This window comes from Schistocerca americana, chromosome X (assembly GCF_021461395.2).
Source record: "Schistocerca americana isolate TAMUIC-IGC-003095 chromosome X, iqSchAmer2.1, whole genome shotgun sequence".
NCBI lineage: Eukaryota > Metazoa > Arthropoda > Insecta > Orthoptera > Acrididae > Schistocerca > Schistocerca americana.
The window spans coordinates 135,013,662-135,041,270 of record NC_060130.1 but is presented as its reverse complement, the minus strand read 5'-3'; the positions used below and the strand labels follow the sequence as shown (position 1 = coordinate 135,041,270).

At 36.8% G+C, this 27,609-nt stretch overlaps 1 protein-coding gene across 1 annotated transcript in view; it reads left to right on the top strand.

Moving 5' to 3' along the window:
- LOC124555241 (tyrosine-protein phosphatase non-receptor type 14) overlaps window positions 1-27,609 on the top strand; it is a 171,277-nt gene that overhangs the window by 85,025 nt on the left and 58,643 nt on the right. Inside the window, exon 14 of the mRNA XM_047129101.1 lies at window positions 3,691-3,865. Within this exon, the coding sequence (XP_046985057.1) occupies window positions 3,691-3,865 (175 nt within the window). The remainder of the gene's footprint in view (window positions 1-3,690; window positions 3,866-27,609) is intronic.

The following is a 27,609-nucleotide window of genomic DNA, read 5'->3' as shown; positions in this document are numbered from 1 at the left end:
TTATTTTTTTCCTTTCAATGAGAACAAATGATTTCTGTGTTAATTTTTATGTATAGTGTTAGGAACTGCACCTTTTTTGTATACTGGAAGATTCCTTAAAATCTGTTTTCTTGGATGAAGAATAAATCTTGAAAAGACAGCCCTCTTATTAGAATAAGTTCCATGACAGTTTTCTATCAATTTAAAAGCTCTGATGAAAGGGTATACTCCGGCCAAAAAATTGTTAACAAACTGCCAGTATATGCAAGAGAAGAATTTAGGAATATGTGTTCCTTTCACACTAAGTTAAAGAAAATTATTTAGAAACTGGTGAAACTCTAATTTGTCACTCCCCCTCCCCTGCCAACTACACGTCAGGGAAAATGCTCAATCTTTAAACAATATTGTGGTATACTTTTGTAACTGGTATGGTTTTGTAGCTATTAGTATATCCTTAGAAGTGCATAAAGATAGATAAAAAGTTAGAGATTTATTGTCTCCTTTATTACTCTATTATTCTTTCAAAATTGGTTGGTCACACAGGCACTTAATTAAATATCTGTTTTGATGAAATTTATTTGGTACTTCTCCTCTTGTTTTAAGTATTATTAAAACTGATGTGTCGACAGAAGTGCCGACACAGTGTGGTTTGAGGAGACCGAAATGCACGCTATAAGCTCACGCAGGATGGCGTGAGGTCTGAAACAGGATACGTAATGAATGCTATAAAGAAAAGTACGTAGCTGCTGGAATACTTAACTTTAATCCATCATTTGTATACAGCGTTCTTGATGATACAAGTGAGACTCTCTCTAGATAAATGCAATATAATGCTAATGGCGCCTTGCTAGGTCGTAGCCATGGACTTAGCTGAAGGCTATGCTAACTAGCTGCTCTGCAAATGAGCGAGTCTTCGTCCGTGTAGTCGCTAGCAAAGTCGTCCGTACAACTGGGGCGAGTGCTAGTAAGTCTCTCGAGACCTGCCGTGTGGTGGCGCTCGGTCTGCGATCACTGACAGTGGCGACACGCGGGTCCGACATGTACTAATGGACCGCGGCCGATTTAAAGCTACCACCTAGCAAGTGTGGTGTCTGGCGGTGACACCACAAAAAACATGGATACTTTGTGAATGTAGATTAACATCAGTTGAACAACTTTTTCTGGGATGTCAGCCTGGGCCCCACAACAATAGTCAAAGTTCCAAATTTTATATAACCTGCTGAACACAGTTTAACTTAAAGTGATATGTATCATGGAGACACCATGTTTGAATAGTTCTAAATGTTGGCTCGTAGGAGCTGCAAAATGTTATCAGAAGGTGTGTTACATTTCTGAAATTAATGGCTTTCTTTGTATATAGGGTGATTTGTAATAGTTCACAACAAATGATAATTGAACTGTACATTAAAAAAGAAACTAAGCATCCCATTACAACATAAATGCCTGGATCACTTTGTTGGTAACATATAGCATGATACTGATAGTTGTGTGCATTTGTCTTTTGACTCATCAGAAGCACAGACTTTAGAGATTCATTGAGTTACCTGCCATGATTTAAAGAGGCCAGAAAGATGATAGAGTACATAAATCATGAAATTTATGATATGGTGGTGATTTGTCGAAGGATGTGACTAAGGTTTGTTGCTAGTACTACCACTACTTGTACACATGCCACACTTTTTCTTGCCCAGTGAATTTAATATTTGTGTCAGTAACTCGTCATTTGAGGGAAACCAGTTGCTATGCATCTCTGATGGTTAATGCTAGTTATCCAACATGTTGCAGGATCATTGCAGTAGAGCAGACAGTTCTGCATTCTGTAGAACAATAATTGAATATAAGTGCTGAGAGATTAGCTGTATTCCATGAGTTGTTGCAGTAATCTCTTTACAGAACAGTACTTGAACAAGTAGTGTGTCCCAGCAATGTGCAACCTGTGTAGGAGCTGAACCCAGATTTCAATTGTTACTTTCTACAAATGGCTGCTGAACCAACATATCATGGATCCCACTGTGCCTCATCAAGATTACTAGAAATAAAGGAAGCAAAATTTACCAGAAATCATCATATTTGTGTTGATACAAGTCCACATGCTGTCTAGGTGATCTATTATCAGTTGTCCATAAATGGATGGGCAGGAATTTTGGTGATTATGTGATTGGACCATTTCAACTGCCTGCATAACTACAGTGTATCAGCTACATGAAGTTTTCACTTCCCTGAGCTATTGGAGGGTCTTCCACTGGCAACACAATAGAATATATGGCTGCTTAAGAGACCTCTCCTCTCCCACTTGTTCAACATACTCCAACCAGTTTCTCTTTCTCCGTGAAGAAGGAAGCTATGGTTTTGACAGCTAAGACTGCAACTATCTAATTTTTTTTTCATGTGCTTATCTATACTGGAAATTGGACCTGCCTTTAATTGGACCTCCCAAAGGCAAGTACTGATCACTTTGTTAGTTTCTTTGTGAATTTAATGAGAGAAGTGCAATAGGCAATGTAACTTAAAAGTTAATTCGCACAGAAAAGATCGTACTAGTTTGAGAAACAACTTTGGATTTCTTGGAAGTAAGTGCACATGTAACAAATATTGACTTATTCCTCCTCCCCCCCCCCCCCCCCTTAGGGTTTTTTATCTCAATGGTGAAAACCCTTATAGGATTGCTTTGTTGTCTATCTGACTGTTAAGACCCCTTTTTTCTCAGTAATATGTAGAGGTATCAAGTTGAAGTTTGTCAGTACTAAGGTCTACAGTCCCTTGGCAGTGTGAAACATTTAAGCTTCTAAGTCGCTTTAATCAAAAGATACAGCCATATACGTCACTTATTTTGTTAGTTGCAAACTCACTCAACAAAATCTGTAGATGAACTGTCTATATACATGTTGGGCCTGGTGGTGAAATGCTTGCCTGGAAATCGAGAGATCGGGGGATCGAATCTCGGTATTACCACAGATTTTTCCATCTTTGTTTTAAGCTAGACATCACCTCTCAACATTGTGAGGAGTCACCAGAAAAAACATGTGGTTTGGATTTCATGTTAAACTGTAGGCCCACTTTCCCCTGTTGGATAACTATGGTACATTAGGAACACGCAAGTCACTGAAATGTCACCCAATAGAAAGACTTGCACCATGCCATTGAGCCACACAAAATTACTATCATCATCATCATCATCTGTATACATAATTAAGTTTGTATGGCACACTCAGGGCTCGAGTCCTACTCGTAAGGGATGGTTGTCGAGTACTGGTCACAGAAAGTCATGGAATTATCTTTGTAAAAGAAATGTTGTTAAAATATTACTTTTTAAATTTATGATGATCGTATGACAATTCTCTCTCTCTCTCTCTCTCTCTCTCTCTCTCTCTCTCTCTCTCTCTCTCTCTCTGACACAACTTCCGTGTTTCTGTTTATTAGATATTTAATTCAGTGACACATTTAGTAGTGTAACACATGCTACTATGTCACTTTTTAGTGTACCATAGTATACATTATTTGCATCACATTCTCTTTCTGTGATAACATAACACTGCTCTTGCTTTTATGGGACAACATTTGCCTTTGTTGGGAAAAGATGTGTAAGACTCACCCCACCTTCTAGAGCAGCCCTTCAGACCACCAATTTGTAAAAGTTTAGATTTGATTGATTTTCTGAAGATCCTTTGAAGAATATGTGCTTTATACTGTTGTGTAATAATCTGTTTTTAGTACACCAGAACTGGATGCAGTTGAGAGCCAGATGGTTCAGAATCTTCAAATGCTGCATTTGTACAAACCACCACCTCCTTACCCAACAAGCAGCACCAGACCAAGCAGCAACAGCACACCAGATTTGGCCTCACAGGGGTTTCGACCACAACAGCCCCAGTTTGCAGTTCCTCAGGTTAGTGTGTGGTAGAATAAGACAAGTGTGCAAGTTAGTATATCTTCAGTGCAAAACTAACAAATTACCAAATACAGATCAGATTGAAGTGAGGTTTTAAAGTATTTATTAATCATTTGTGAAAACTGCAATCATTCCTTGTTCCCCTTTTTCTCAACAGCATATTCCTAGCACTGTCTTCCTAGAGTGGCTGTCAATGAACTCAGTTATGCAGTTATGATACTCATTGTCACTGAGTTTTCTTTCCTTCCATCTTTAGCTTTTGAAACAGATACTTTTTTGTTCTTAGGAGCTTATTTTCATACCTGGAACAAATCCCTCCAACCTACTCTCCTGCCTTCTACCCCTTGAACTCAGGTTTTGTAAGCCTAAAAGCAGTATATTTCTCTGTTCTATGTTATTGTCACATATTCTAAGGTGATACACACTGCATCAACTTCTGTCTATAAATTACTATTATTTTGTCAACTTGCTTTAATGCAGTGAAACTCATTTTGAGTAAATGTTTGGTGACCTAAATAATGTGGTTTTTCATTAAATAGTGGTTTAGCTCAAATACTCTGAAGGAATGACCCAGAATCTGAATTGGAACGATGTTAGGTTATGAAAGTATGTTCTGGTCACAAGTTTATCATGTGTCTGAAACTAATATGTACTTAGCACCAACTAAGTTTGCCTTTTTTCTTTTCATTTCATTTCATTTCTTTTCTCTTTCTTTTTCAACTAATGATGTGTGATAAATATGATATAAATGGAAATTAAGTAAAATTCTTTAAGTCCAGCCCCACTACCTCATTTTTGATAATAATAGTATGTTTCTTCCTTGTAGAATATCATACTGACAGAAATTGTTAGACCAGTTGTGTTGATGCCAGTAAGAACTGACTGAACTGAAGAAAAATAGCCCCCAACTATATCAGGTCTTTGTGCAGCAACAGCTAAACATGGTGCAAATGATTTCTCTTCTTCATAATCCTAACCACTGTCACCACCTCATCAACTGTTTCACGTTGTCCCTTCACAAGATTATCACACAGCTCACTTACATCTATGTTGAATGTGAAAGTCAGGATTTCCTCGCAGGAAACAATCCTGAGATGTCTGACTTGCTAAAACATTTGTGATGACTTCATGTAGATCCAAGGGAAATCATAGTTTACTACACCAGTTAATGCTGTGCCACAGGCAGCATTTGCAAAACAATTAAATGCAGTCTGTTAGGTAAGAGCACTCCAGTCTTCATTGAATATGTGCATAGCCTACAGAATATTCACTTTCATTGTGCCTTTCTCTCAAGGAATGATGATATTGACTATTGCTGAACAGCCATTTTGCATTTTGCTTTCACAGTGTGCTGAGTCTAGAGGTGCACATAATTTGCTTAATTAGTGGGAAACATACAATCTTAAACTTCCAGAGAAATGATATTACTATTGGATGTGGAGGGCAACTGCTAATATTAAGGACAATCTTTCTTCCTCTGCTCCAGTCTTAGTATCTAAACTCCTAAGTAACCTTAAAACAATTCCTGCATCAATAGAGGTAATTTTGTTTTATATTGTTTTATGCACCAGGTTTCAGACTTTCTAGTTATTAACTCCCACTTTCGCCAGTTATAACAAACAACAGTACAGTCAATTTTTCTATGTCCCTTTTTTCATCCATGACAGATTTTCCCCTTGACAGGTAATAAAGATAGCAGTGAGTATAGGTTTGCTAAAATGAATTAAAGTATTGCTGTCAAAAAGGTAGCATGTGAGAAGTGCAAAAGTGAATTTTCAAAATTTAGTGAATGCATTTCACATTTACAGTATCTAATTGCTGGATTAAGAAGACACAGTGACATAATAAAGTACAAAAAATTGCAACATGCTTGAACTGCTGCAAGATAGAGCCAATAAATCATCAGAATGGAAGAAAGTAAGCAACACGGAAACTCAGTTGCAAAAAATGTAACCTACAATAAAAGTTTGTGAATTTAAACAAATTTGATGTCCTTACTTCAAATAGCAGTATACTAGTGTCCGGCACAGAACCTAACCTTAAGTCATGTGTTAAAGGGTGAAAAAGTGGAAGTTGTCATAAAAAAGTTAAGTTTGATAAGCCAAATCTTAAACCTTCAGGAACTGGAAGTGACAGTTCCAGTAACAGTAAGCATTCTGTTAAAAAAAATCTGCCACAAAACATGTACTATCGTTTGCTGGTAGGCATGGAATAGGTATGGCCAAAATTGCAAAAAAGCAATTTTAGCAGTGTTGAGTTGTGTGGAATAGTGAAACCTGGTGCTAAAATCCAGGAAGTCATATTGGCTTCAATCCCAGAAACTTAAAAATGACTATGTGTTACTAATAGGAGGTGCAAACAATGTAGCCTGCGGAGGAGGTTATGATGTAATACAAATGTTGAAAGAGAAATTCTAGGCGCTTCGTCACTCCCCAAGATATTACTTGTGGACATCTGCAAGAGACATCACTTGATCCCACAGTCCTGAGTAAATGAAACCATCTCACAAACAAACTATAAATTAGTTAAGACTTCAAAATTTTTAGCCATACTTGTACTGTAGATGTATGCAGTTTTAGTAGACAGCTGTTTACTAACCATGGCAAGCACCTAAACAGATCAAGGGAAAAAAAAACATTAGTGCCTTTCTAAATGCATCAATTGGAGAAGAACTCAACAGTTTGAAAAGCAGTGCATATTAACAGACTAATTCTGCCGCTACAAAACCGATGAAATGTTACGTGTGGTCACAACACAAGAAGGAAGGCTGACCTCCGTTATGATCTCAAAAATTTAACATAGGTGCAAAAAAGTGTTCAGTACTCCAGTGTTAAAATATTTAATTCAGTGCCAAACTACATCAAAGGCCTACTTAGTAATGGGGCATTATTTCAAAATAAAGACTTATTTACTTGAGAAAGCCTTTTATTCATTAGTTGAATTTTTCAAGTGAGAAGTATAAACTTCTTTATCACTTTGCTTCTGTGAATTTGAATCATTTCAATGCCATTTTGATATATTTTGTGTAATGCTTTTGGAGCCATACCCTGTCAGTCTAAAAAGTTTTGAGACTGGATTTTTTTTTTAAAAAAAAAGAAAAACACACACACACACACACACACACACACACACACACACACACACACAGAGAGAGAGAGAGAGAGAGAGAGAGAGAGAGAGAGAGAGAAGTTACAAGTTACAAAGGTGGTTTCAACACTTAGGTGTTCTACTTAGTCTCCCAAAACTTGAGTACAGTGCACAGAACATTCATACAACCATGTGAAGCTGTCAGAAAAATCCTTCTTTGGGATGTTTATCAACTTCCACATCACATTGGCTCCTTCTTTGGTCTTGGTGAATCATCAGAGACCCATTCTGCACTTTGTTGTTTTGTGGTGGGTTTTGTATTGATAATGGCAAGTATCATCACCTGTGATGCTTTTTGTCTACACTTTTTCATTTCTATCAAGCCACAGCAAATGTCCAGGCATAATTGTTTTTGTTCGAGACAGACTTTGCACTCACTTTTCTCCAAAACATTCTGGAGAATGTCTTGAACTCTTGATTTAGGTATGTTCAGTTCATTGTTCCATTGCAGTTTGTGAGACAACAACGAAGACACATTGCAGCCATATGTGAACCATTTAACACTGCCTGATCACTACGGTCGAATGCATAGCTGTTGCCCATAACTGTTGATTCAAGCTGCTACAGTAATTACTGCATTGCCATTGTTTATATGCCAGGAATAAAATCAGTCTCAGAAAAGTTTTGTTGGACAGTGAACACTTCTATCAGGAGTTGTAAAGTATTGTGCTTCCAATATTCCATAGTATCACAATCTCCACTTAAATAGGACATACTTTGAACTGGTCCAGCAAGACACTCAATGCATTCAGTCTTCAATCCTGATCTTTGGCAAGATTTCATGCATCTTCTCTTGTAACTCATTTCTGCCTATAAGAGTTATTGAACTCTTCTTTCCATGGAATGATTTCAGGAGGCTGGCTCTAAATTTTTGAGTGGTAAGTCACAAATCTTTTTTCTTTTCAGTGGAGCAGAACCTTTGCTTTCGTTGGTTGAAGAAGCCTAATTACTTTTTAGATTCCACATAAAGAAGGGGATACGAAATTTTATTTCTTTGCTTTGTCTAAACATATAACATTTTGATTGTCTTTGGACGTAAAAAAATAATTGCCACTTTCTACTAGGCAGTATGTTTTATTTGCTTATTAATTACAACCACACTACATCTACATCTGCATTTATACTCCGCAAGCCACCCAACGGTGTGTGGTGGAGGGCACTTTACGTGCCACTGTCATTACCTCCCTTTCCTGTTCCAGTCGCGTAAGGTTCACGGGAAGAACGACTGCCAGAAACCCTCCGTGTGCGCTCGAATCTCTCTAATTTTACATTCGTGATCACACACATTCGTGATCACACAAAACTATCACAAGTGTACAATATGACAATCAATCAAACGTTATGATAGTTTCCTTTTTCATCAAAACCTTCTTCATCAGAATATTCGCTACTACTTTTGTCTACTTGCAGACAACATGTTTCAGAAATAATTTCCATTTTCAAGTGTGTGTGTGTGTGTGTGTGTGTGTGTGTGTGTGTTTTATATCACCTTATGTTGAGTGAAATATTATTTTTGCACTATATGACGTACTGCAGCATCATGTTCGAAATTTCACTGTTATAAAACTATATGAAAATGGTGTACCATTGAAGATTTTTCTTTGCCTACAAATACTGGTAAATATGAAAGGAAAAGTTCTTTACAATACATGTATAACAATGTGTATCAGTATCATCTTTGTAGATGATGTAGCAGTTCACACATGGTGAACATCACATTTAATTCATCACAATGCAATAAAAATGCACTTGTGAATGTGAATTATCTTCCAAGATTCGTTTGACGCAAGATACATTAAACAAAAAACATGACTGGTAGCTGCAAATCTTTTGATATTAAAAACAAAAGCATTCGTTTTAAAGTTGTAAGTTTCAACAACCATTTCATAATGGATAAAATAAATAGATTGTGATGAATTAATACGAATGGATTTGCTGGCAATATCTGTGAGGTTTACTCACATAACATACCTCACTTGGTAGCATGCAAATTTGGTCATAAATTGCTGCAGAACTGCCTACAATCTGTATGTCTTACTATCTTGGATTGGACCTATTTTCTCATAGTTATAATTTTTTTGCTGAAGGAAAAATCTTGGCCATTTTGAAAGATATTCTCTGAACGCAGTTTGAATTTATTAGAAACTATCAGTTTCTAAGTGAACTGGACAGAATATAGGTAAAGTTTATTGACTATATCTACCTATTGACCGAAAAACTATATCTACCTATCGATCAAAAGAATCAGTTGCAAATTATTGCCTTTTAACCTGTTCAGAATTGAAAGTAACTGCTACAAACCCATAGACATCTTTGCAATTTCACCAAAAATTATCTTTAATTTCCAATTTTTTTCATATTTATACCTCAGAAGTGAATTTCTTCTTAAAAATGAGTTTTATCAGGATCAGGGGAAATATTTGTTAGATGTGGGGTTTCTTGAAAATGGATTCGTCAGTATGATGGATTACTGTACATTTAATGTAAATGTAGCAGTTAGCAATACACCCTGGGAAGGCGCCTTGCAACAGTCGCCGAAACCTCGGAATTTTACAGATGACAATGCGGCCTCAAACCCAGAAGAATTTTATTGACTGTACTGTACATTTGTCACTAAGTATGCTGGTTAGCAGTTGTTATTCATCCCCCCCCCCCCCCTCCCCCATTTTGACTAATGGACTGTGTCACAGTTTTCTGTAATTACTGTTAGTGATTTGATTGACCAAATAATACTGTTAGTAACTCATAAATGATGGTAAAAAGTTAAAGGATACAGTTTTGCCTCCTGAAATGTACCAGGCTCCAGAAATTCTCTGAATGGCGTATATTGAGAAGCGAAGAGTGCAGAAGTCCTGATAAAGAAAAGGTTTTTATTCAGTATATGATTTTGCACCTACTAAATGTTTGGGTTAAAAATTAGGTTTCTAGTTTACTTGAATAGTCTAATGGAACACATTTAACAAGCTGCTTGTAATTGTGCTACTGCACAGGTATAAGTCGGTATATTAGTACTGACTCAGTAATGCATTTCTGCATTTGTTATAAACTACCTTATTTCCTACCATCTAGCAAAAATGAGCTGAAACATGTTTAAAAAGTTACACTATAAATAATGCTGACAACCAATAAACAACATTTTTGTATATAAAGACAGGACTGCTTGCTTTTTATATTAAAAAATACAAATATTGTCTTTATATAGTAATAAAAATGTTATTTATCAACAATATGAAGGCTATAAGACACTTCGAATACAAAATACTGGCAATGGTACTACAAATGATATTGAAACATCATGAACTTGATGATTCCTAATGTTGCGATGTGCACATTGTCAACGTGTAACATAAAACTACTTCAAAAAAATACAGAGGGTGCTATTGGGAAGGTTACATAGCCAGTTATGTGACAAGTGCACATTTGATACAGTGTAGAAAAAATAATTCTTCCAACATTAAGGGTCATTATTAAAATCAAAAATAGGTTACTCTAATGCATTTCAGGATGTATGATGTGTTATAAGGTAAAAGTAAAAATACAAATGTAGGAGACAACCTCACAGTAAATTGTACATTTTATCTTTTCGTATGTGTTTATACATTCATAAGACAGAAAATGTGAAAATTGACAAAGACATGTAATTTGTATTATTTGAATCTTCAGTTTGCTGAAACACAACTTGAAAGACTTGCATTTGTTTCAAAATAAAAATTCTCAGGCCCCATAATGTAATCTATGATAAAAATGACAAAAAGGATCTGGTTACAAAAACAGCTACAACTTTTAGCATGAAGTATTACTACATGTGAACAAAAGATTTACAAGAAAACAGTGTGACAAAACATGGAGTGGCCACTAATGTTCACCACATACTGTAGAGGGCTGAGGGATGACTGAGGAACTAGTGTGTTTATGCATGTCACAGTCTACAGTCTGTGCCAACCATTGCCCATTTATGGCCAACTGACATGTTAAGTGTGGAGAAATTATCATAATATTAAAATTAAGCAATCCGAAAAAGTTTATTATGTTTTAAAAGAGTCTTGTCATGTTTCTTTCTTTTGGCAGTATAAATTTCCAGCTCTTCAAGCACAACAAAACACCGCCCTGTGTTGGCTCTGTGTAAACTCTCCATGTTATAAGGTTTATAATTGAAACATCAACCAGTGCCGTATTTTAAATAGGTGTATTTGAATCAAATCATGACCAATTTCAGAGTTCTTACAAATCCATCTTCAGATGGTTGTTACAGGTTTTGTTGTTTCCTTGTGAGGCCTCATTTTGCATTGGTTATTAGTTGCTGCACTAGGATAGACAGGAAGTTTTTTGTTCACTATTTGGTATAATTTACTAGATATTTAGTTCTTTTGACCTCTGTAAAAACATTTATGAAAAGGTTTTAAAATTATTAAAATGGGAAATGTGAAGACTTATGTACTGCATGATCCTGTGTGATGAAATCCCTCTGGGTTTTTGTTATGAATTTTAAAATCAGTATATTTGTAGATGTGCAGTATGTGAGTGCTATTCAATTCAATGAAAATTACTTTATATCACACCATTCACTGCTTGATGGCAGCCCAAATGATAAATATTTACAAAGTGTGGACTAGTTTCACATGAATAACATAAACAAGATTCAATGATGTTGCAGTGATTAAGATGTTAGGTTACTGATGCTGTGAAGGAGTATGGGTGTAGTAAAATGTGTCTTTGCTGGTGCAGTGGAATTGATTTAAAAATCAAAAAGAGAAACACAATTATGTACAGTTATTTCTAATATGGTGAATGGTTAGGATTACTCATACAAATGTTATATATAAATGACACCAAACTCTGTGTACAGTACATAATCACAAAAAGAGAAGTTTTCTAGTATAGTAATAAAGCTAAGTGTGAACACTGAACCTATAGTTGCATTTTACATTATAAATGATAATCTTTTAGTACATCAGACTCCGAATATCATTAACTGTTAATTTAACAGTAAGCGTATAAGTAGTTTATTCTGCATACGTATGAAATGCATAAAAAATATTTTTATGAAACCACTTTTATAAAGTACTATGACTGTCTTGAACTATGGGGAATTTTATGTTGGTTAAAATGATAAGACCTCTTGGTAATTATTTAGGAAGGAGATGTTGGATGACTGTTTGTTAATTCAGAATGAGATCAGGAATAGTGTTCTTATGTATATGAGACTCAATATCCTCTGGTAGATTCAGTGTGCCACCCTCACCTGTAAGGTGTAAGATATGCAGGCTCTTTTCTATATTGTCTACTGCACTATTATTTTCTGCAACATGGATGCCAAAGGCTGATTTGCTTAAATTATTCTGTCATTGGGCCTCCAGGTGCTCCTTGAACCTTGTTTCAAAAGTTCTATCTGTTTGGTCAGTATATAATTTGTGACATTTTTGAAGGTTGTATCAGTGCTATGATGGATGCTATAAAAATACATGGAACTCAGAGGTTGTGTGGTGAGTACTTTCTTCAGTGACACATTTCAATTTATCCATCATCAGATTAGTCTGAAAAAAATCCATAAATAATAACAAACAATATATAGTGCATAATAATAGTTATCTGACCACTAAGAGCAAACAGGAAATAAATCAAAGTACAATGTGAAAAACATACCAATTTTAACTAAAACACTTCATACATAGATATGGAGTCAAACATCTTATCCATAAGATAATGCAAAACTGAATCATTACAGCAGCTGTGTCATTCGGAAGAAAACCAAGCCACCATGTAAGAGTACTGGTGAGCATCAGTATTTAACATTTATATATAATTATTACAGTCCCATGAAATATGATGAAGGTCGTATATAATTACAAAACAAATTTACATCAAGTCAAAAACTGTAAAATAATAACTGTGTTAAACACAAAATCAAATCTCCTGTTGTAAGGGAAGAGAGCCAATAGGAGATTGCCGGGTAAAGGTGGGAGGGTCCAATCTATGGGTCAGCATGATTAATAAGCTTTTTATTACAAAGCATTTAAGATTAAAATAGATGTGCAAACATTGACTGGCTAAGCAACACTGGTCATTAGTGTAAAACGACATTATTGAATGGTAGAAATTACAGCACATAATAGTAATGACAAAATAAATATACAGTCATACATCAGCTAAGACTTCCAGGTAAGGGAAGCTGATGCTGGAGAGTGGGCGGAGAGAGGTACAGTGGGATCTGTAAATTATAGATATACTGTAAAACCTAAAGGTAGTGACATATATAAGGCACATTCGAGAAACATGAGCACAATTTCATGTACAGAAGGTAACCCCGAAGGACAAAGACCATTGGGTTAAATAATTATGTAGAAATAGTACAACACAGGTTTCATAGGCAACACTAGTCTTTAATATAAACTAACAACACTGAAGTGAAAGGAATTACAGCATACAATAACAGGAGCATACATTAATTACATGGGTTGCAACACTGACAGATGATAGAAATAAATAAAACAAAGATAATAACATGTCGGTAGAACTGTAGAAACATGACCTTACTTCCATGTACGTAGAGTAACGTAGGATAATGACCATTATGTTAAATAATTACATAGAAATACAACAACATAGGTTTCATAGGCAACACTGGTCATTAATGTAAACTAACTACATTAAAATGGAAGGAATTATAGCACACAGTAGTAATGACATACAATGAACATAGAGTTGTAAATCAGTTGAGGACCATCCAAGTGGCTGGCGAGTGATTAGAGAGGGGGGAGGGGGACAGCGAGATCAGTGAGATAAAATCCAAATGTGGGTGTGCAATTCCCGCAGTGTAAGCCCACCACAGTCTTAACAAGAACTAAGCCACGTAGGGGATGCCTTGATGTACACACAGTTAAACAGAATTTTCCTGTGGATGGCCTAGCAATAACTTGTATGTCTAAAGATATAACAAACAGAACAGTTTAAAAGAAAACAGAACAGGCCAAAGGCCTATGACTATTTGATAAATCTTCATTCAAAACCACAGCATCTCTGTGTACCATTTTAAAGAAGAAGAATTCTTACTGAAACAGGCCCATTGTTATGTATTCATTACTCCATCACAAATTTTATACAATCACTGTCATGTTGTTAGTGCCTTTTCATTTACTATTTTTGTGGAGTCTAGATTAAGGCACATGGATTTGAAGTTCCTCCAAAATATTGATTCTATTCTACATGCAAAATTTTTAAATCTTTTGAGATGTCATTTCTAAAGTGAAAACTCAAGACAACACTATTTTTGTATATATATTTCCTAAATCAGGTTTCAAAGTATCTCCCTATATGACCTATATAAGCACAATCACAAGACCCACACGTGATTTTATAAATGCTTGGTTTTTTAAATTTACTTTTTTCCTCTTCATGTCTGTGATGGAGAAATGAAACCAGTTTATTATCTGTTTTAACATTTGTCTTGTTTGAAGGTGTTGGGAATAGTAGTGTAATGATGGGAATTTTATTTTGTTACTTCTGTTCTGTGTTTGCCTATCCCTCTAAGGAATTTTTACTTCCATTGCCTGTATTGCATTTTGTGGGTAACCATTTGCCAGCACCACTTGCACAATGATACCAATCTTGTCCTTAACACCATCATCATTACGTTGTAATTTAGCAAGTCTACTAAACATTTCTTGGAAGTATGTCTGCTTATGTGCCCATGGGTGATTTAAGACAATGTTAATGATTAAATCCACGGTCGTAGGTTTCCGATAAAGGTTAGTTACCAGTTGAGAAACATCTGTTTTTAGTGGTAAATCCAGGAAATGTAGAGACAAACTTTACTCTAACTGTACCATGAACTGTATATTTTCATGCATTTGACGGAATAGCCCAGCGAAGCTCTTAACGTCATTTGCATCCCTTTGGTATATTAAACAGATGTCATCTACATGTCCATAGTACAAAATAATATCATCATTGAGATTGAGATTCAAAGCAAAGAATTTGTTTTCCAAATTGTTGACAAAAATGTGTGTTAGAATGACAGAGAGAACTACCCATCGCTAGCCCTTTATTTTGAAGAAATATCTTGCCATTAAAGGAAAGTAATTGAATGAAAATGAAGCTTGCAGTAAATTCAGTAATTCACAAATTTCTCCAGTGCTCATATTATTGGATTTAATCAAATTTCTCCTAATAATTTCCAATGTTTTCGCAATGGGGATGTTAGTGTATAAATTTTTGATGCCTAATGATGCCAGAGTCACTTCCTGAGAGATAATAAGCTCTCTAACAATATTAACCAACTTGTAACTATTTGTCAGGGAATAAAACCCTGTAAAAGTAAAGACCTTTAATTTTGTATTAAGGAAACATTTGGATTTGAATTAGAAGTATGACTTGAGTCAACCACTGCCTCGCCAGATGGTTTTCTTTGTGAAGCTTTACCTGGGTCCCGAGTATGGGAAGCTGTGGGTTCAGAACAGAAATACATTTTTTTCATCAACCTAGAATTGGAGGAAGAAATTAGAGGAGGTGATATGCCCTTTAAGCTTCTTGAAATTGAGGGAGAGGATCCCTCTTAATTTCAAATATGCCATTTACTTCAAAGAAGTTTAGTGTTTTAGAAATATAATCAGTTTCTGATATCAGGACCACAGAGTTGCCTTTATTTGTCTTCTTTGACAAAGACATTGCTATTTTGCAGTTTAGTGTTAAGATTTCTAGCAGTAGGCATCTAATGAGTCTTAGTGTCCATCTTATTATTAGCTTTCTTCAACAACTTTACTATTTTAACAGCAATTTCTGATTGCGTCATTTACAAATTTTTACTTAATTCACAAGCTGTTTAGACACCCACAGTCATTTTCTTGATAACACCATCATTTGTCTTAACTGGTAGGTTATAACTGAAACCTTTACCAAGTGACCTACGTTCCTTGTTTGACAAAACCATACGAGTGAGGTTAACCATCCTGCTTACAAAAATGTTTATGAACATGCTCACCATGACCTAGGTTATCATGTTGTTGTTGTGAGATGAGGAAACTTAGCGTACCGTATTTACTCACATCTAAGCCATACTTGAATCTAAGCCGCACCTGAAAAATGAGACTTGTAATCAAGGAAAAAAAAAAATTTCCTGGATCTAAGCTGCACCTGAAATTTGAGACTTGAAATTCAAGGGGAGAGAAAAGTTTTAGATCGCACCTCCAAATCGAAACAAAGTTGGTCCATTGTAACATGAGACACAATTTAGGTCAAATGGATGAAGATACGGCTACAGTAGTTTGGTTCGAGTCGTAAGCTTAACAGTTAAGCTTTACCAAGTAGCCATTGCTATGTGTCAGGTGCTCCGTCCTTATTTGTACAGATACCCTTCCTTTTTCAAGTGCTTCATCTGGTCTGAATCGATTGCTTATTTTGCTTTGATCTGATAAGTGCCATTCTCTTTGTTATAGGTGTTTACGTCACTCTAAACTGAAACTACATTATTTTAATGTATCATGCATTGTTTGTCGCATTGTGATAATGAGTGTTTACGACCTGTCGCCGCTCGCGGCATGGCTTGTTTTTGTGCCTCGCTACTGTGGCTGTCGGAAAAAAAAAATTAGAGAGAGAGAGAGAGAGAGAGAGAGAGAGAGAGAGAGAGAGAGAGAGAGAGAGGAATCATAAGCGAAACAATGGCAAGAGACAGCTATTTCTTGTTACTTACACTGCTGCTTTCTTTGATAATGATCAACAAGAACCAAATAATAGACTGCGTATGATAGAAGAGGTTCTGAACGAGAGTTTAGTGAAAATTTTTCTCCGTTTGAAAATCTTTGCAGATGCCTCTTTAGTACATTACATTCTGCACAGAAATTAGAGTCATCTTAGATTTAAAAATCTAGTCAGTTTCCGTCCTTCATTTCTGATTGTATCTGTTGTGGGTTGGCAGGAGAGCCAACACTGTGTTATTAGAGGAAGCTGAAAGGCACGCGTTTTAGCTCACGCAGGCTGGCGTGACGTCTGGAACAGGACAAGGAAATTAGACTTTAGAAAAGTGGACGATGCTGGTGGAATACTTAACTTTAACTCTTGACTGTACATGACTCAGTATCAATAGTAACTGGTAATGGCGCCTTGCTAGGTCATAGCAAATGACGTAGCTGAATGCTATGCTAACTATCGTCTCGGCAAATGAGAGTGTATTTTGTCAGTGAACCATCGCTAGCAAAGTCGGTTGTCCAACTGGGGCGAGTGCTAGGAAGTCTCTCTAGACCTGCCGTGTGGCGGCGCTCGGTCTGCAATCACTGATAGTGGCGACACGCGGGTCCGACGTATACTAACGGACCACGGCCGATTTAAAGGCTACCACCTAGCAAGTGTGGTGTCTGGCGGTGACACCACATTATCACTATTCAGCATTAGAATAATATGAATATAAACATTTGACATTTGTTGTTGTCTCACTCTAGTTTCGTAGTTTATTAGGCAGACAGGATTTAAATGAGATAGTAGCAAACACGAAAGAATACATGGCACAATGTTTACATTCTTCTACCTTTTCTTTTAATTTATTTACTGACGCAGAGGTTTTGGCGCTAGTATTTATCTTTGTGCCTGCTACATATATTCGATGGCAGAAGTTAGTTGTGGCGGCACCTACCAACACTTTTCAGAACTTCCGCTTACTTTACACTCGATTCTAGGGTGCAGGCGGTTTTTTGGATTTCAAAAACCAGGAAAAAAGTGTGGCTTACATTCGAGTAAATACAGTACGTTGGTGTCTGAATAAAATACTGGATTTCACCCAGGACAAGAAAACATTAATTAAAGCAAAAATGTTTGCAAACTGAAGAGCAGTCAAAATCTGCTGCAAATAAACATATAATCCTCCTCTTTAATTTCAAGTTAAGCTTAAAGGACATATCAGTTCCTCTAATTTCCTCCTCCAATCCTTGTTTAATAAAAAAAGTACAATAGTCCTGAATCCACAACCTCCCATGCTCAAGGCCCAGGCAAAGCGTCACCAAGAAAACCCATGTAATGAGACCAGTGGTTGACTCACGTCATGCTCCTAACACAAATGTGAATAGTTTCCTTAATAGAAAATTAAAGAAGATTTTTGTTTTACATGGTCTTATTCCCTGAAAAACAGTTATGAGTTGGCTAATATAATAAACTGAGTTCATTTCTTCATCACGTACTCCAGCCTCAGCTTCCCTTACCTGGATGGTCCTCAGCTGATTCACAATTGTATGCTCATTTTACATCATTGCAATTGTGTGTTATAATTTCTTCCATTTTAATGTTCTTAGTTCACATTAATGACCAGTGTTGCCTATGAAACCCACGTTAACTATTTCTAGGTAATTATTTAACACTAGCTTTGTGTTATGTGCTGTACTTCCTACCATTCAACAGTGCCGTTGTACACTAATTACCAGTATTGCTTATGAAATCTGTGTTGTAAATAAATAAATAAATAAAATCTATTTCTTGTGCCTGACACTATGTACAGTGGGCAGTGTATGTATTTATATTTTAATCTTAAGTGCTTTGTAACAAAAAATCTTATTCATCATGCCAAACCATAGATTGCCACCTCTATCTGGCAACCTCCTATTGGCTCCGCTCTCCAACAACATGAGATTTGTGTTTAAGACAGTTGTTACTTTATGGTGCTATGTATTATTTGTCTCTCTTTACAGATTTTTTCAGATTAATCTTACAATGTACAAATTGAAATGTATTGTTAAATAATCACCTCACAACCTGTGACTTCCAAGTATTTTTTATAGTGTCAATCATAGCACTGATTCTACCTTCAAACTGCATAAAAATAGGTGCATACCGCATAAGTGACTTCACGTCACACCTTTTAAAATCAGGATAGTTATTACAGTTCTGTTTACAGACTTCTTATTTTTTGGATGATGATAATGTGTGGAAGTGTGTGTAAAACTCTCTATTGAAATTTATCAGTGCTGGAAAAGCTGATTTTGACACACTTCTTTTGAATGGGTTGAATATTTTGTATGAAAGTGGGCCTATACATAGTATGATTGCATACTTTGTTGCTTTTGTGTCCTTCACATTTCCTCTGTGTACTGTTTGTTGAAGTGATTTATTGTCAATTCTTGCTTTCTTTTCTGGGAGAACTTAGCTACTACAAAATCATCATACCCGTTTTTATGGCCAACTGATTTAATTGTGCTGATTGCCTTTTGCTGTTTGGTGGGGCAGATGGAGATTTTATGCATACGATGAAGCATTGACCTGAAATTAGCCGTCTGAGGCTTGATCGGCTGGCAGGATGTGTCACTGATGGTAACATCCATGGTTGTTGAATCAACAAACACCTCCTTGCTAACTAATTCCCAAGAGGTCTTCTTATCGTTTAAACCTTTACTCATGGAAATTATAGTTTTCTGAGACAAGTTGTCAGTTATTAAATTCTGCAGCTTTTTATTGTTCACAGTATTGTGTCATAAAATATAATACACTTTATTTTGACTATTGTTATCATTGGGGACTGGATATTTATGTAATAATAATAATAATAATAATAATAATAACAATTCTCAAATATATATGCATTTGTGTACACAAAATATGCAAGCTACTCATACAGAAATAAACATTTCATTTCTGTTGTGTTAGCCACAAACCAACAATCTTCCAAGTCATTTTTATACTCTCATTATTGTAATTGCCCATAAAATGCCACAAAATGTAATCAAACAAACATTTTTCTATTATCACTTTACAGAAGAATATTGTACTCATAATTTTCCACTTTTGTCGTAGTTCGTGATCCCAAAATTACAAACCTGTTTGTGTCCTCATTTTTTCAAATATATCCTGTTTTTGCAATTGTGGTACTTCAGTGTCTGACTAAAATTACACCAGTAAAATATTGTAATACAGCCCTTAGTCAGTAGTGCTGTTTGATGCCTTGTAACGTCCTCATGCCATATGCTGTGGCTCTATGTACTTCTGCCTGACATTCAGAAAACAACTCTCTCTTTGTAGTCACTTTTCGCAATGTTGCAGCCTGGACACATTGTGTGATAACTGATTCAAAGTAAATCTTAATCGTTGTTTCACTACTTGGCAGCAAATTGATTGATGTTCTCGGGGAAACCAGCCAGGTGCACTTGTAAAGTTGCTGACCTGTTTTTTATCTTGATAGTAGTGATACTTCTTGTCAGTGTCCATCTTCCAGTTACTATTTGATTTGGTGACGAGATGACTTAGACAAAATTTCTAGTTGGTGTGATGAATGGCAGCTACCTCTAAATGTAGAAAAATGTAAGTTAATGCAGGTGAGTAGGAAAAACAAACCCATAATGTTAGAGTACAGCATTAAGAGTGTGCTACTTGACACAGTCACATTGATTAAGTATGTTGGCATAATGTTGCAGAGCAATATGAAATGAAATGAGTGTGTAAGGATTGTAGCAGGGAAAGAAAATGGTTGATTTCAGTTTATTTGGAGAATTTTAGGAGATGAGGTTGATCTGCAAAGGAGTCCGCATGTAGGACACTAGTGCAGCCCATTGTTGAGTACTGCCGGAGGTCGGATTAAAAGAAGACATCAAAGCAATTCAGGGGCAGACTGCTAGATTTGTTAAGGTAGGTTCAAACAACACGCAAAAGTTACAAAAATGCTTCAAGAACTCAAATGTGAATCACAGGAGGGAAGGCAAAGCTCTTCTCAAGTAGCATTGTCGAGAAAATTGAGAGAACTGGCAATTGAGGCTGAGTGCAAAAATGATTGTACTGCTGCCAACTTACACTGAGCAGCCAGAATATAATGACCACTGACCTATTATCAATATAAACCTGTCCAGGTGATAGCAGCATCACCTGGTGAGGAATGACTGCTACTCAGACACACACACTGTGCATGTAGTGTTGGTGAGTGTGCTGCCCGTGTGTAGAATGGGGAAGGTGTATGATCTATCTGAGTTTGACTAAGGACGTATTGTGATGACCCAGAGGTGTGGCATGAGCATTTCAGAAACTGCACGACTTGTTGGTGGTTTGAGGAGTGCTGGGTGAGTGTCTTCAATGCGTAGTGAAACCACCTCCAGACATTGTGGAATTAGGCAGCTCATTATGGGTGTCAGACGTCGTAGGCTGGGCAGACTGGTAAAGCAGGACAGATGGCAAACTGTGGCATAACTAACATCATACTTCAGTGCTGAGCAGTATACAAGTGCATCTGAACACGCAGTGCACCAGACACTCATAACAATGGGTGTCCACAGCAGACGACCCATGCATGTGCTAATGTTACCACCACAACAGTGGGAACTACTACTGAAATGGGCACATGACCGTCAACACTGGTCATTGGTGCAGTGGCAGAGTATTGCACGGTCTGATGAAACCCGATACCTTCTTCATCATGCCAATGGGAGTCACAAATCCGTTGTCTTCCAGGGGAACAGCTCCTTGACATCTGTACTGCGGGATGAAGACAAGCTGGCAGTGGCTCCATTATGCTCTGGGGAACATTCACCTGGGCACCTGTGAGTACAGTGGAGCTCATGCAAGGCACCATTATGGCCAAGGAGTATCATACACTGGTTGCAGACCACGTACACCCCTTCATGACGATCATGTTTCCTGATGGCAGTGGCGTTATTCAACAAGATAATGTGCCATGTCACAAGGCCAGGAGTGTGTGATGGAGTGGTTCAAGGAACGCAGTGGTGAGTTCCAATTGATGTACTGGCCCCACAACTCACCAGATCTGAACCCGCTCGAACACATCTGGGATGTGATTGAATGTGGCATCAGAGCTCATCACCCCCCTCCCCGGGAATTAAGTGACTTGTGTGTGCAGATCTGGTGCCAAATCCCTCCAGAGACCTACCAAGGCCTCATTGCTTCCATGCACTGATGTGTCACTGCTGTTATCCATGCTAAAGGTGGACATACTGGCTATTCTGTAATTTGATCATAATGTTCTGGGTGATCAGTGTAGATGTCACATAAGGACTGCAAAGATAATATTAGAGAGATTAGAGCTCATATGGAGCCATGTAGACAGTCATTTTTCCCCTGCTCTGTCTGCGAGTGGAACGTGTAAGGAAATGACAAGTAGTGGTACGGGGTACCTTCTGCCAGGCACCATACAGTGGCTTGCAGAGAATGTATGTGCATGTAGATGTAGGTGTAGAAGTTTGTTAAATGATGAACACAACACTGTATAATTTAAGTTGCAATCTTTTCACATTTATTGACATCAGTAGGATAGTGATACCAGCTTTTATCCAGTAATTTGGACTGTTAATGTGTCACAGGTCAGCACCTACCCTATGAATGTTTCGACAGAATGGTAATATTTTCATTGTCCACTTTCACTGCAGGGCTCTGACTAACAACCAAATGAAGTCTGTTTTAGTTACTTTTTTTGCAGTACGTAGTAACTGTTCACACGAAATAACTTATGACATGATGTTTACAATTTAGTAGCGAAGCACAGACTGACTTATAACAACACTGAGATTATCACATCATGGTCATATAACATGATGTAAACTTTTTGATAACTAACCACGACTGACTTTCTGATGCTGGCTTGCAACACAAAGATGTTGACAATTTTGTTATTATGCACTGACTGGCCACAGCATTGTCCAGTAAACCTACCTAGAGACTCATGTAAGATTAAAAGTCAAAATTTGTTGTTATGTTTTTAACATTAACATAACAGGTAGTAGAGTTAGAGTACACAAAATTATAGCAGGCAAAGGAGCAAGTCTGTTGAATTGTTAGCTGGATAATCAGAAAAAAGGGCAGAATTATAAGTACTGCTTTATGGATATGGTTTCTACTTCCACGGCAGCTCCCAGAGACTACCAAACATTGCTAAGTTTCCAAATTGGGTAGTTAGCAAATTAACAAGTTCTTCTAATGAAAGTAGGCATTTTTGGAATCAGAAATATCTGGTCTACTAATCTGTAGTACTGAATTTTGGAAACAACCAGTGTTTAAGAGTCAAACAGTCTGGATAACAAAAGCTTTGACTCAGAATAATTTTTTGAACGGGAAGTTTTTGGGAAAAGTAAAATGTTTATGGAAAAGAGGAGAATGTGGGCTTTTAAATGAGTTACATCAATTTATAAACAAACAGCTATTTGCTCACTAAAGATTTCAATTTCATGTGTTCCTTCCAAATCTAAAAGTCTACATATTTCTGAATAAAAATTATTTCCAGATAAATTAATCATAATAGTATTATTAATGATTGAGAAATTACACTATGAATAAGTCTCATGAAAATGTGGTATGAATAAGAATTTACCTATTTTGTGTAACTGTCACATATGTGTCCTTCTCAAAATTGGCTCAAATAAAGGATAAAAAATTATGTTGATGTGAGGGATGGCACAAGAAAAGTAGGATGATTCCACGTTGGTCTGTTACATACCCACTCTTTGCTTTCTTAGTTACACAGAAATGATGTAGTGGCAAGTTTCCACACTGCCGTAGTTTGCATTCAGGGAAAGCACTTTTTCCTAGTCATTCTGAATACAATGACAGACATGTCAAATACTCCACACTGTTCCACTGTTTAACTTTGAACATTGTGATCCATCTCTAAAGATGTCGGTGTTCATGAGACATTAAACCTTAATATTCTCTTCCTCCATAGTACCGATTTTTCAGCTAGTCACAAACTTTGTGTTCCTCCCTTTCTCCTTACTAGTGATCCTCATTCTGTTGAAGTTAAGTTCCTCAAGTGATCTAGAAAGAATTTGTTGATAACAAAAACAAAACCATGATGACAAATCTCTGATTCCAGTAGCAAAGTCAGGAAGTAAAACTTCTGAAAATTAATTTTTCGTTGAAATATAGATCAAATTTCTTGATAGTATCAAAAATTATGAAATGAAATTTGCTGAGTGCATTTCTGAGCCAAAACTTCTAACCAGCAAATTTACAAACTGCAAAAGAAATTCTCAAAATTTATTTCAGTACAGTACAATTTGCCCAAACTGTTATATAATTTACCAGATAGAAAGCAGTTTTAATGTCAAAAATGAACAATTATCATAAATAATTTGACAAGTTCATATTTTTTTTAACCTTTTCATTACTGTGCTGTGTTTTCACACACTTCAGTCGATGTAGTTCTCAACGTTGTCACAAGATGGCACATAATTCATACTGAAACATTTCAGTAGCTTGCATTTACAATCTGTAGATGGCATTGTCATTGTCAATTTAGCTTTGCTCATGGTGAAGGGCAGACACATTTTCCATCCCTGGGGTTTAACAAACCTGCCTGCAGTAGTGGAGTCTCCCAGTTCTTACAAATATGGTTGAAATTGTCATAGAAATCAGTGCACATGTGGTACAGTTTTAAAAAATTATATTTAATATGAAGAGAAGAGAATTTCTAACGAATCTTAAACATCTGATGTTAGAAAGTTACATCCAATGCAAAGCACAGTCATCAGGTAGATTTCCGAGAGATTGTCAACTGAGGCTGAAAAGGAACTGTAACAAGAATTGCAATGGAACTGCCCCCAAAAAAATCATCACAGAGCAGGTGTGTGGTACGTCACAGATCCAAAGACATGAAAACAGCAGCACTGCACACACAGCAAATTTTGTTTGATCCACATATTAAATGTGAGCAAGCTATACATTACAGCTACAATTAGAACAGGATAAGTGCATTTATTATTTCTCTCATTTTTACCAATGTGAACATGAAAGAAAATTACAAAAATTTTCAGAACTTTTAGAAAATAATGCTGTTATTGGAAAATCAATTTTTTTTAGTAATTGGTGTATGTTGTCAAGGTTCATTAACAATGTTTTCACTAATATTTGGAACAAATTATGTTTTTTAATTTCCAAATAAAAAAATTGAAATTACTTAAATCTGACCACACTAATAATGTTAAATTTGTTGACCACAGTAACAAATAGTTTAAAATAAAGACAGCCATCTGTCAATGTGCATAGTAAACTAGCATGTTTTAATTAATTAACACTGGATATTTGTATTTGTGTATCAAGTATTAGTATTCTTGAAATAATTAGGAAATCGTTTGTTATTCTTGGCACAGTGGTTAAGACACTACACTTAAAAGAAAAATAGTTCAAATGCCCTTCCAGACATCAAGATTGGGCTTTATGTTCTTTTTCTCAATCACTTATAGCAAATAGGAAACTCCTAGAATGATTCTTTTGAAAAACGTATGGTGGCTGATTGTCCTCCCTGCCCTGGTTCAATCTGAAATGGACTCATTGTAGACATTAGGTTAATTCTTAATCTTAAACTGACCCTACAACTACATTCCGTAAACAGCGTATAACTTCATTGTTTTAATACAGATTTCAGAAAAACAGCGTAACTTTATATCAGAAACTTGCTTATATAATTTGTTTATAGGCCTAATTCTCATAATGTTTTTGGAGAATCAAACTTAAAGTATCTCGTTTAATTGTCCTTTTTTTTCATTCCATCAAGTGAAATATATAATAAATAGCGTATACCTTCATTGTTTTAATACAGATCTCAGAAAAACAGCGGAATTTTAAATCAGAAACTTGCGTATATACATTTGTGAATAGGCTTAATTCTTGTAACATCTTTTTTGATTTTCGGTAATTTAATTGATTTATTCTGGCTAAAGTATTATTTTTGCCATGAGTGAGAAGTGCCTGACTTGCTATAGAATTGTTAGTTCCGGGGTTTGGTGTGATGGATGCAGTAGTTTTTTTCATTGGGGGCACTGCAGTGGTGTGGGTGTCGGGAAAGTGGATCAGGCTCATCAGTGGTTTTGTAGGATTTGCAGCAGAGGTAGGAAGATAGTGGAACAGGAGGGGAAAATTGCTGCCCTTCAGGCTGAGCTAGATCAGGCTAGGGAAGATCTGGACAGGTTAAGGAGGGAGAAGGGCAAAGAGAGGTGGGGAGTATTTTCCCTGATAGACTGAAATATGCTATTGCTATACCTTTGCATAAAAAAGGGGATAGATCTAATGTCAACAATTACCGTCCAATCTCCCTTCTAACAGCTTTATCCAAAATTTTTGAGAAAGTAATGTATTCAAGAGTAGCTTCACATATCTGTAAAAATGAAGTACTAACAAAATGTCAGTTTGGTTTCGAGAAAGGTTTTTCAACAGAAAATGCCATATATGCTTTCACCAATCAAATTTTGAATGACCTGAATAACCGAACACCACCCATTGGGATTTTTTGTGATCTCTCAAAGGCTTTTGATTGTGTAAATCATGAAATTCTGCTAGACAAGCTCAAGTATTGTGGCATGAGTGGGACAGTGCACAAATGGTTTAATTCATACCTAACTGGAAGAGTGCAGAAAGTTGAAATAAGCAGTTCTCATAATATGCAAAGATCAGCACATTCCTCAAACTGGGGAACTATCAAGAATAGGTTTCATGTCTGGAGAACATGCTGGCCACTCTAGTCGAGCGATGTCATTATTCTGAAGGAAGTCATCCACGAGATGTGCATGATCGGGGTGGGAATTGTCGTCCATGAGGACGAATGTCTCACCAATATGCTGCCGATATGGTTGCACTTTGGTTGGAGGATGGCACTCACGTATTGTACAACCATTGCAGCGTCTTCCATGACCACCAGTGGCATACGTCGGCCCCCATATAATGCAACCCCGAAACATTAGGGAACCTCCACCTTGCTGCACTTGCTGGACTGTGTGTCTAAGGCATTCAGCCTGACCAGGTTGCCTCCAAACACGTCTCCGACTATCGTCTGGTTGAAGGCATATGCAACACTCATTGATGAAGAGAATGTGATGCCAATCCTGAGTGGTCCATTCGGCACGTTGTTGAGCCCATCTGTACCATGCTGCATGGTGTCATGGTTGCAAAGATGGACCTCGCCATGGACATCAGGAGTGAAGTTGTGCATCATGCAACCTATTGCACACAGTTTGAGTCATAATGCGATATCCTGTGGCTGCACGAAAAGCATTATTCAACATGGTGGCGTTGCTGTCAGGGTTCCTCCAAGCCATAATCCATAGGTGACGGTCATCCACTGCATTAGTAGCCCTTCGGTGGCCTGAGCGAGGCATGTCATCACAGTTTCTGTCTCTCTGTATCTCCTCCATATCCGAAAAACATTGCCTTGGTTCACTCCGAGATGCCTGGACACTTCCGTTGTTGAGAGTCCTTCCTGGCACAAAGTAACAATGCGGACGCGATTGAACCACGGTATTGACCATCTAGGCATGGTTGAACTACAGACAACACAAGCCCTGTACTTCCTTCCTGGTGGAATGACTTGAACTGATCGGCTGTTGGACCTGATTTTTATGAATGACAAAATTCCATTTGTAATAAGTTATTTTTTGTGACTGAATGTTGTTGTGATTGTTGCATTCCTGGTGAAGAAGTAGTGTCTTTGGCAACTACCTGTCAGATAGTCTCCCAACAGTTACTCTAAAAGTATTGTCAAGTTATTGTTTGAGAGTATTCAAGTATGTTTTAACCAAAATATGACCCATTCCATGCCTCACATTTTGGCTTTAAATGAAAATACTTCAATCTATTAATGTCTCTGTAACATGACCAACGATCGTTAGTGGTATTCACTCCCATAAATGTCTGCTGTT